The sequence below is a fragment of the Antechinus flavipes genome, chromosome 4, assembly GCF_016432865.1.
Source record: "Antechinus flavipes isolate AdamAnt ecotype Samford, QLD, Australia chromosome 4, AdamAnt_v2, whole genome shotgun sequence".
Classification (NCBI taxonomy): Eukaryota; Metazoa; Chordata; class Mammalia; order Dasyuromorphia; family Dasyuridae; genus Antechinus; species Antechinus flavipes.
In genome coordinates, this window is record NC_067401.1 from 479,509,574 (window position 1) to 479,521,541 (window position 11,968).

At 37.6% G+C, this 11,968-nt stretch overlaps 1 protein-coding gene across 3 annotated transcripts in view; it reads left to right on the forward strand.

Annotated features, from left to right (window-relative positions):
* Positions 1–1,097, forward strand: part of GPBP1L1 (GC-rich promoter binding protein 1 like 1) — a 61,578-nt gene extending 60,481 nt beyond the window's left edge. For all 3 annotated transcript variants that reach the window (XM_051999853.1, XM_051999855.1, XM_051999854.1), the window contains one exon: positions 75–1,097. In XM_051999853.1, the coding sequence (XP_051855813.1) occupies positions 75–224 (150 nt within the window). In that variant the 3' untranslated portion in view covers positions 225–1,097. The remainder of the gene's footprint in view (positions 1–74) is intronic.
* The last annotated feature ends 10,871 nt before the right edge of the window (positions 1,098–11,968 follow it).

Consider the following 11,968-nt stretch of genomic DNA (forward strand, 5'->3'; position numbering starts at 1 on the left):
AGATTGCAAGTTCACATCTTGTTCCCGGGAGAGCCCCTGCTCACAGTAATTGTCACCTTCTTCCCTTCCCCCAGCTAAGAAGAAACGGCTTTGGGAGGAACGGGTTCTCTCAGAGCCGCTGCCTCTCGGGCCTTTTCGCCACTTGGAGAAACGCTTTGAAGCCTGAGGCCGAGGACTCGGGCACAGAGACAAGCAGCAGCGAAACTTCTGATGACGAGGCCTGAGCCGAGGGACCTGTCCAGCTCCGCTCCCCGTCAGGGTTGTATAAATGAAATCGTTCTTTTTCCTTTCTTTGTTCATTGCTGTTGAATCCTTCGTGCACAAAGGGAATGATCCCAAAGAAGAGAGATTGGCTTGTTTGGCTTTCTTTTTTTTCTTTTTCTTTTTCTTTTCTTTTTCTTTTTCTTTCTTTTTTTTTCCCCTTCTCTCTCTTTTTTTTGGTTCAGCCTTTTCTATGCTTAATAGAGTCAAGTTTGTATAGCTGGGAATTTTGTGACAAAAATAAAATATATAAGTACACACATACACACAAATTTCTGTGTGCAACTGTGTGTGTAGGACAGAAAATGCATCTGACAGATCTGGTGGCAGAAGTGAGCAAGAGCCTGACCTTGGCAGCCGTTAGCTTTCTAACCCAGCCCCACCCACCCTAGCCAGCCCCCCCTGCCTGCCCTAGGCTCTCTGGAGCCCAGGGCTACTCACAATGTGCTCAAACAATCATTGTCAATGACAAAATGACTATGGGAAGTTATAATTGTGTTAAATTAATGCAAATAACATGGATTTTTAATTTTCTTTTATTTTTGGCGGCTCGGGCAGCTTTCATCACTTAACCAAGCATTTGTGGGTTTTCTTTTTTCCTTTTTGGATACAGCTGTAAAATATTTGGATATAGGAATTGTTGTGTTCTTGCAGCCTTGATATTCAGGGTGGATTGTAAAATATAAATTTTTGTGAGATTTCAAAGATTAAGATTATTTTGATAACATTATTTACAGATTTTAAAAAGTGGTTATCACATGAGTCTGTATAAGGGGAAAAACTACTGCATCAAAAAATAACTAACTTGGAATAAATATTTTGCATCAGTTTGCCAATTGAAATTGTCCTTCTTGTGTGAGAAAGTTTGGTTTTAAGGGAAGTGGTCCTCATTATTTTCTGGTGGTGCTATTAGTTTATAAATCTGGGGATAGATCTTGAGTTTTTTCTAAAGCCTTTCTTTCCAGTAGACAGTGGAAGGTGGATGTTGTGGCTCCTTGGTACCTTGATGTGAGTGACATTCCAGGCCTTTCATGTGAGGACAGAGCCCCATCCCATCTTACGTCTTTTCCCAGCGATGACTCATTCTTCACCCTGAAATATCTTTACACATCCCTCTCTCCATTTTCAACCGGGAGGTCTCTGGCATTGGTCGCTAGGTTTAGATCATACTTTATTCAGACATTTTTCTTGGGCTCATTCACTGTTCCAATCTCCATTGTCACACCCAGCAGAGTGAGTGTGGAGCCCCTGCTTTTGTGTTGGTAGGAGGTGCCTGTGCCCCCTGGATCAATCACATCTCCCCTTGGTAGACTGAAGCCCCTGGACCAGTCCCAGACAAATGACACAGAGAAGCTGGGGCCTTCGGGTAATGCCCTGGGCTCCCCCTCTACTTGTGTGTTCTGTAAGCTCAGCCAAGGGACTGGGGGGAGGGGAGGAAGCCCCATTCTTGGAGGAGGGGCATCAAGTTATACTTGATTTAAATATCCCTTGCATGCAAAGTCCCAAATGGGGTCGGAGAAATACTGGATTCTGATGAAACAAAAACCCTGTCCTCCCTTCTGAAGCTGATGACATGGGCACGTGCCCTGGTTACAGGACCTGGTATCAGAGGACAAGGAGGGTCAGTGTGAAGTCAGGGGGACTCTGGGCAATAAAGGAAGGCTTCCCATTGGAGGTGTTTGAGCAATAACCAGTCCCAGAATGTCAGGAATTGGGAAACCTGCCACTCCCAGGTCCTCCCCTCTGGTGTCTACCTAAAAGCGTCTCCATTGTCAAGTGGACCTTTTCTAGCCTCTGGAGAAGACTTCCACTGCAGGAAATCCATTGGCTCTCCCAGTGGCCCATTCCACATGAAATAGTTTTCCCTTACATTGTGCCAGAATCGACCCTTCCAGCTTTCCCCTTTACTATTCTCACTAGCTAATTGTGAAATGTAAAATGCTTTGCATCAGTTCATTTGATTCTCAAAACAACCTTGGGGCATAGATACTGCTATTATACTGTTCACATATGCTAAAACTGAGGCGCCAAGAAATTAAGCGATGTACCCTTCCTTGCATCTAGTGTCACAAGGGAAATTTTAATCCAAGGTCTTCCAATCCTGAGGCAGCACTGGAAGAAAGTAGCTGGAGTTGAGTTATGAAAACACAAAGTCCGAGTCCCCACAAAGGCAGAACCGTTAGGTTAGTGTAAGAACCAACAGCCACAAAGACTTACCTGAACTGATGCTGAATGAAGTGAATCAAAGAGGAGGGAGAAATTGGACCGTGACCACAGGAAAACTTGGGAAGGACAGCCCTACGTCCAGAGGCCACAGTGAAGTAGGACATGCGTGGGGGTGATTGGTCCGATTATGACAATTTGTTACAATGGTCTTGGATTTGGTTTCCCATCGGGAACGAGTTAGAAAGAAGGATGTTGATAAGGTTGCCAATTATAAAGAAAAGAGAATCATTGAAGATAATCGAGACCAGCAGACAGGAAGGATGGCCTGCTGGATTTATAAAAGGAAAAGCAAACTGTAAGTACACAGAGGTTCCTCTGCAACCCTTCCCCTTTTTTTGTTTTACTTCATATGTGAAAATATTCGTTTGCTTTTTTATGTGGCAGAATAAGAACACTTGTTCCTTTTCTCCTTAGGCAAAAAACCAGACCTGAGTAGTACAAAAGAATCCTTGTGATTGCCAATGGAAGGAAAAAGATGAAAAGTCCCACTTTGCTGAACTTGAGATGCTTATTCTGTATCAGGCACTGGTCTAAGCCCTGGCTGTCCCTTTCTGCAGAGATTGCATTCTGATCAGGTAGATGTATGCAGATTTGAGGGATCTTTTAGTCCAGACATCATTTCATTGATAACTGGGAGCTCAAGTACGAAAGCACCCTTTCTCACTGTGGGAAGATGGCAGCTTGCCAGAGTGTAGAGCTGCACAGAAGCATCATAGACATCCTTGTGGGGCTTAAAGTATCCCATTCTAAACCATAAGAAGCCCCTGAAGATGTCCATCCAGGAATCCTGAAAGAGAGCAGGGTGAGACCTTTGTGGATACAAGAGCCCATCAGGAAGGGAAGAGTTCCAGGGAGAACCTGTTACCCAAACCCCATCCCAAGCTAAGGCCAGTCCAAGGCATCTCCGAAGTCTTGGATGGAAGCTGGGATGTTTCAGGGAGGACCCTAGTCAGAGCCTACCTGGGTAAGGGAGCCCTGGAAGGAGTTAGTCACCACACTGGAGCGGGTTCTATTCTGTTGAAGAACTGAGCCAAAAACACCTCCCCCAACCAAGATAGTGTGGTAAAGAGGTCAGGGAAAACTACAGTTACTGGAAGATCACACCTTGCTATCAAAGTTATCAAAGATCCTTTCTGGGGAAGGAGGGAGGAGCAAAGGGTGGAATAGTCAAGGAGGAAGAGTCAGGGGAAAGAGATGTCCCATGAAACTCATTTTCACCTGAACTGGACAAAGAAGACTAACACATTTACCCCCACACATAGAGAGGTTTTAGTATAGAATGATATTAAAAGAGAAACTGAAGGAAGCAGAAAAGGGGGCAGAAGGAGAGGAATCTTGGAACCTTGATGAGAGGTAAGGGGCCATTCAAGCCAAACAAGCAGGATTTTTTTGAGAGAAGAATGAAGGGGAATTGAAAGGTAGGGAATAATAAAAACCTGAGGTAGCGAAGAAGGAGAAGAGGAACACTGCAAGAAAGAGGAAACAAACCATTTCTTCAGAGAAATGCCCTCTTAACCATTTTCCTCTTTGTAAAGAAGGACGTGGAAGAAAAAGGTGCAGTATAATGACAGGATGGAGAAAAGTGCATGTATAATAGTAACCCTGGAATTCACTCATCCATAAAATGGAAGAGGATAGTGGATCAGATTAGAAAACAGTTTGGGGGTAAGACCTAGATGGTAGAGTGGGTAGAACACCAGCCCTGCAAGGAGGACTTGCGTTCAAATTCAGCCTCAGACACTTAACACTTACTAGCTGTATGAAAATAAAGTTAACTCTATAAAGAAATACGTTTTGGAAAATAAAAAATCCTTAAAGAATTAAAAATATTTTGAGAATATAATTTTTAATATATTGTCTCAAACATGTAATTGTAGTATAACTGTAGTAATGACATATAAGCATTAGTGCTAAACACTTTATAAACATTTGATTCTCACAATAATCTTATTAAGTCCATTTTACAGATGAGGAAACTGAGGCACAGGTTGTTATTTGCTCGGGTTGTAAAGCTATTGTCTAGTAGATTCTATGTCATTTGAACTTCAAGCCTGCTGCTCTCTATATCCAATTGCTGATGATGAGGGTGATAATTTCCTCAGTGAAAATTAGAATAATGAGATAAAATAGCAGAATTTAGGGCATGCAACCCAAAACAACAAATCAGTGAATTGATCATGTAATTTTAAAAGGTTGAAAAAAAAAGAAAACAAATAGAATTTTTTTAAAATAAAAGATATCAACAAAATTGAAAGCAAAAACTGCTAAACCTGCTTCTTAATAAAGTTAGGGTTTTTTAAAATTTTAATAGTATTTTTCCAGTTACAAGTATGGTTTATAGCACATTTTCTTCCCTCATCTTTCCCTTCTCTATATTACCAAACAATGTTATATATTATACATATGTTTTTTGTTTCGTTTTGTTTTTTTTAATGCTGAGGCAGTTGGGGTTAAGTGACCTGCCCAGGCTCATCCAGCCAAGAAGTGTTAAGTGTCTGAGGTCCTCCATGCACTGCGCCACCTATCTGCCCCCATATGCTTTCTTTTTTTTTTTTCTTTTTTAATTTATTTCTTCTTTATAATCCAAGTGTTTGTCATAGTTTCTGATACACAATAGAATATGTAAGTGTTTCTTCCAAAATCATCGTGTCAACTTCACATCTATCATAGTAAGTATCAAGTTGTTTTTTTTTTTTTTAAAGAAATCATATGCTTTCATTTTAAACCTATTTTTATGAGAGTCATGTTGGGAAAGAAAAAGGAAAAACCATAATGAAAAAAGTAGTGAAAGTAGTATTTTTTGCACCACATTCAGTCTCCATAATTCTTTCTCTGGATGTGGATGGCATTTTCCATCCAAAGTTTATTGGAATTGCTTTGGATCATCAAATTGCTGAAAAGAGCTGTCATGACTGATCATATAATTTTGCTGTTATTGTGTACGATCTGGCTCTGCTCACTTCACTCAGCACCACTTCATGCAAATCTGCCAGGTTTTTCTAAAATCAGCCTGTTCATTTCCTATAGAATAATAATTTTCCGTTACCTTCATATGCCATAACTTATTCAGCCATTCCCCAATTAATGGAAATGCACTCATTTTACAATTTTTTGCCCCCACAAAAAGAGCTGCTACAAATATTTTTGCACCTGTGGGTCCTTTTCCCTCTTTTGTAAATCTCTGGAATACAGATCCAGCTGTGCTACTTCTGGATCAAACAGTATGCACAGCTAATAAAGTTGTTGAAAAAAATAAACCCGCTACTTTGATTTATCTGAAAAAGGAAAACCAAATTGTTCCCTATTAAAAATGAAAAAACTCAACTGAAATCAAGGAAATTTTCAGAAGCAATTTTGCCCAATTATAGTTGATAACCTAGAGGAAATAAATGAATACTGGGAAAAAATACAAAATAAAAGAAATAAATAATGCAATATCAAAGTTGTTGAACAAGCCATAAATGTATTCCCAAAGAAATAGCTCTAGGACAAGATCAGTTTGCAAGTTAATTTAATCACTTATTCTAGGAATAATTCCAGTTTTATATAAAATGTTTGCAACAAGAAAGAACCCTTCCAATCTCTATGATACCAATATGGTCTCGAGACCTAAATCAGGGAGAGACTGAGAAAGAAATACATAGAAGAAAATTCCCAAATGAATACCAATTTTTTGAAAAATTATATGCTGGCAAGCAGACATCTGACTAGATTGAGTTTATGCTGGGAATGCAGAGGCTGGTTCAACACAAGGAATACTATAAATATAAAATTAATAAAATCAATAGATGCAGAAAAGGCTTTTTAACAAAATGCAACATTTACTTTATCAAAAACTATAATTACAGGAATAAATTGACTTTTCTAGAGGCTACTAGATGATACACTGGATGGAGTGCTGAGCCAGGAGTAAGGAAGACTTCAAATCTGACTTCAGACACTTATTAGCTATATGACCCTGTACAAGTCATTTAACTATTGTTTGTTTCACTTTCCACAACTATAAAATAGGAATAATATGAGAATTGTTGTGAAGATCAAATACGATATTTGTAAAACATTTAGCACGGCTGTACTATTCAACTGTGTATTCGTTTGGTTACTTCATTTTTTCTCTTTCCTCAATACAGTACATGATAACTAGCTAAAGTCAAAAGCAAACAATATATAATGGAGAAAAGTTAAGTCGTTTTTTTTTTTTTTTCAGTAAGATGAAGGATAAAGCAAAGGTGTCGTTATCACGACTACTGTTGAGCATAGTGCTAGAAATTCTAGCTTGAGAACTATAAAGAAGAAGAAAAAAAGAAATCGAGGGAATAAGTTTAGGCAAAGAGGAAACAGATTCCTTCTTTTTTACATATGATACACAGATTTACTTAGCGGACCCCAAAGAATGAACTTAAAATGTAATTCAAAATATAAGTTCAGCAAAATTGCAGGATATAAAATATTTTGGAGTGTTTCTACCAAGATGCACCCAGAGACCCTGTGACTCCAACTGTAAAACACTAAAGTTTAAAGCACTAAAGATATAGCTAAATGGTGAAATGTTAACTGCTCGTTGGTAGCCAATATAATAGAAGTGTCAATACTACCTAGATTAATTGACTTAGCAAAGTGCTATACCAAACTACCAGAGCAATATTTTAAATAGTTAAGATGGTAGAAGAATTTATATGGAGGAGAAAAAATCAAGAATCTCATGGGAAATTTTTAAAATGGAGATCCCAAAGTGAACTACAAAACCGATACTGGAGTGCCCCCCCCAAAAAAAAAAAAAAAAAAAAAAGGCATAATGTTTGGTAAACCCAAAGATCGCAGTAACAAGAGTTGGAGTGTTGGGAAGAGCTTTTCCTATCTTTTCATTACACCCCCTTCTCATATATTCAGGTGATCTATTGGCACCCCTACCGTTCTTCTCACAGACCCTCCATCTTCTGGCTCTGGGCATTTTTCATGGCTGTCTTCCGAGCCCAGAATGCTCTAGTTCCTCATCTCCTCCTGGCTTCCCAGACTTCAAGTCTCACCTAAAGTCCCACCAGCTACATGAAGCCTTTCCTGACCCCCCCTTAATGCTAGTGTCTTCCTTCTGTCTTCATTTCTCTGATATATGATATCATATATTAACATTATATAATACATTAATCCTGGATATACCTTGTTTGTACATGGTTCTGTTGTGCTTTTTTTTTTTTTGAAAATATGAATTTGTTCCAAAAAAACTGAAATATTATGAACAATTTGTGCTGTTTATGCAAATTTTTCTTTGCAAGAAACAGAGAACTGAACAGTTCTCTTGTTGCACAGGAAGAATTGGATTCAGAAGGTCTAAATAACCCCGGAAGAAAAACAAAAATGCAAACAGTTTACACTCATTTCCCAGTGTTGTGTTTCTTTGGGTGTAGCTGCTTCTGTCCATCATTGATCAATTGAAACTGAGTTAGATCTTCTCTGTCGAAATTAGCCACTTCCATTAGAATACATCCTCAAACAGTATCGATGTTGAAGTATATAATGATCTAGTTCTGCTCATTATATTTCTCATTTTCATTAGGTTCTTATCTTTTTGTTTATACATCACGGATTAAATTGTTGTGTTTTATGCCCCTAAACCCATTTTTGCTATAAACTTATTTTTACGGCAAGATTGTATTGTTTAGTGATTTGTCATCGTATGGCAGAGCTGACTATAGTTGTTTACCTTGCCTCCTCCATTAGACTGGGAATTCCTTGAAAGTAAGAATGTCTTTTTTGTTATTGCTTAGGTTATATATTGTAATGCTCTTCTCTAAAATATATTGTTCTCTGGGAGCAGGTTTCTCGGGGGGCTTCTGGAAGCAGCCTTTGTTTCAGTTCAGAGTAATAATCACCTCAAATGCAGCCAAGAGTTAAAGTCCAAATCCTTTACTGTTTCCTTTTAAGTCTTGTCTCCTTCCTTGGGCCCTCTTAGCTTTCTTAGAGGCCTCTCTCTCCTTGATTCCTGCCGCTAGTCCTTTGTCTCCGCCAGCTTCAGCCTCCAGCCAGCACCAAGATGGAATATGGAATGAATCTGACTCCACCTCCAAGAGTGGGCTTGTGTCTCCCTCACTTGTGAATCTCCTCCACTGAATCCTGGGTCTGAATCTCCTGAAGTCCTCAGCCAGCACAAAGGTGGAAGTTGGAGTGAATCTGACTCTGCCTCTGAGAGAGTGGGCTTCAGGCTTCTGTGGGCTTGTGGGAGCTCCTCCTTATATATGCTCTCTTAAAGGTGTGAACTTTAATAAGAACTAAATACATAAACATTGTCGCTATCAATTCCACCTTAGCACCTTGTTTCAAGCCCTGGCCCATAACAATACATGAACAATCATGTTAAACTTATTTCCACATTAGTCATATTGTAAAAGAAGAATCAGAACAAAAGAAAAAGAAGTGAAAATAGTATGCTTCAATAAACTGGGAAAACAATTTTACATTCAAAGATTCTGATAAAAGCCTCATTTCTAAAATATATGGTGATTTGCCACAAATTTATAAGAATTCAAGCCATTCTCCAGTTGATCAATGGTCAAGGGATATGTACAGACAATTTTCAGATCAAGAAATTGAAACCATTTCTAGTCATCTGAAAAGAAGCTCTGAATCACTGTTGATCAGAGAAATGCGAATTAAGACAGTTCTGAAATACCACTACACACCTCTCAGATTGGCTAAGACAATAGGAAAAGATAATGACGAATGTTGAAGGGGACGTGGGAAAACTGGGACACTGATGCATTGTTGGTGGAGTTGTGAACGGATCCAACTATTCTGGAGAGCAATTTGGAATTATGCCCAAAAAGTTATCATACTGTGCCTACCTTTGACCCAGCGAGGAAAAGGGACCCACATGTGCAAGAATGTTTGTGGCAGCCCTTATTGTAGTGGCAAGAAACTGGAAATAAGTGTATAATATTCCCTTGATACTGCTCACTTGACTCAGCATAAATTCATGTAAATCTTGTCAGGTTTTTTTTTTTGCAATCCACCTGCTCATCATTTCTTATAGCCATTCCCCAATTGATGAGCGTCCCCTCAATTTTTAATCTTGTCACCACAGGAGGAGCTGCTATAAATATTTTTGTACATGTGGGTCCTTTTTCCTTTTTTAGGATTCTCTAAAATCCAGACACAGCAATGATATTATTGCTGAATCAAAGCCCTTTAAAGGGGCATAGTTCCAAATTGCTCTCCAGAATGGATGGATCTATTTACAACTCCAGCAATGCATTATTGATCCAATTTTCCCATATCTTCTCCACATTTTTCATTTTCCTTTCCTGTCATCTTAGCTAATTTGATGGATATGAGATGGTATCTTAGAGTTTTAATTTGCTTTTCTCTAATCAAGTGATTTAGAGCCTTTTTTCATATTAACTATAGTTTTAGTGTCTTCATCTGAAAATGGCCTGTTTATATCTTTTGACTATCAATTGGGAATGGCTTGTATTTTATAAATCTGATTTTGTTCTCTATATTAATTAGACCTTTATCAGAAATACTGACTAAAAATTTTCTAGCTTCCTACTTCCCTTTTAATTTTGGTTGTATTGATTTTGTTTGTGCAGTCTTGAAGACTTTTTCTTAGGGATTTCATTGGTGGTTTGCTCTTTTTTTTTTTTCTAAAATGTGATTATTTGAGTATTGTATTTACTGACAAGCACACTTATTTCAAAAAATCTTGGAAAGATGTGAATTGTTGCTAAGTGAAGTGAGTAGAATCAAAAGAACACCATACTCAGCAACAAGATTATGTGATGGACTTGGATCTTTTCAACAAAAGAAAGAACCAATCTGTATACAGAGAGAGAACTGTGAAGACAATGTGTATTGAGGCATATTTGTTTTATTTTTCCCTTTTGATCTGATTTGTCAGATGTTATGCAGCATGACAAATGTGGAAATAGGTTTAGAAGAATTGCAGATGTTTAAGCTATATTGGATTTTTTTTTTTTTAAGTTATCTAAGGGAGGGGTAAGAGAGGAAGAAAAATTTGGAACACAAGTTTTTCCAAAGGTGAATGTTGAAAACTATCTTTGCATGTACTTGGAAAAGTAAAAAGCTATTATTAAAAAAAAAACCCTAAAAACAACAGAAACAGAGAATCTATTTAAAACTATCATATGGCAATAAAACAATTTTTAAAAAGGATATAGTGAAATATATTTTCAATTAAGAGGATATAATAAAGTTCTTGTTTCTCTTACAAATGTTGTAGAAAACTTGAGAATTTATACTCCAAAAATTTGTTTTTGCACAAAAATAAGTATGGAATTGAAAAATAAATTTTCTTCTCATTTCAAAAAAAAGTATTTTATTTCCTCTTCTGTTAATCTGGGCAATTTATATTTTTGTAAATATTCATCCATTTCATTAGACTCTCAGATTTATTGGTCAAAAGAGCTCCTAATTATTGCTTTAATTTTCATTGGTAAGGAATTCACCCTTTTCATTTTTTATATTGGTAATTTTGTTTTCTTCTCTCTTTTTTTAAATCAAATTAACCAGGGGTTGTTTTATTTTTTCATAAAACCAGCTCTGAATTTTATATACGAGTTCAATGATTTTCTTAATTCTATTAATCTCTCCTTTGGTTTTCAGAATTTCTAATTTGGTATTTATTTGGTGATTTTTGATTTGTCCTTTTTCTATCTTTTTTAGTTGCATACTTAATTTGTTTGTCTCCTTTTTCTCCATTTGATTCATGTACGCATTTAAAGATGTAAAACTTACCCTAAGAACTACTTTGGCTTCATCCCCTAAGTTTTGTTATGTTGTCCCATTGTTGTCATTTTCTTTGATGAAATGATTGTTTCTTTGTTTTCTATGACCCACTCATTCTTTAGGATCGGATTATTTAGCTTCCAATACATTTTTAGTCCCTCTTTCCAGAGCCCCTTTTTACACATACTTTTTATTGCATCGTGATCTGAAAAGCATGATTTTTAAAAATAATTTCTGCCTTTCTGCATTTGATTGGAAAGTTTTTATGTCTTAACACACGGTAAGTCTTTGTGTAGGTGCCATCATCACTGAGGAAAAGGTTTATTCCTTTCTATTCCCATTCAGTTTTCTCCAGAGTTCTATCATATGTAAGTTTTCTAAAATTCTATTCACTTCATTATTTATTTTGTAGTTAGATTTATCTAGTTCTGAGAGGAGAAGTTGGTTTGCTCAGACCCTATCTGTGCTGTGCCGTACTCCCTTTTAACCCAAGTGAGGCGGGCCAGACTTTCCTTCTCCAAATGCACGTAAAGAGAGTTTTCAACATTCTTTTTTGTAAAACTTTGTTTCAAAGTTTTCTCCCTCTTTCCCTCACTTCCCCCGACCCAAGACAGCAGTCTGACCTAGGTTACCTGGAGACCCTCTTAAGTTTTCGGAAGCTGAAAAATGGTTTCACTCCATCTTTCTGTGGGTTCTGTGGCCCTAGAATGCAGTTAGAGGCTTGATTTACTGTAGTTTT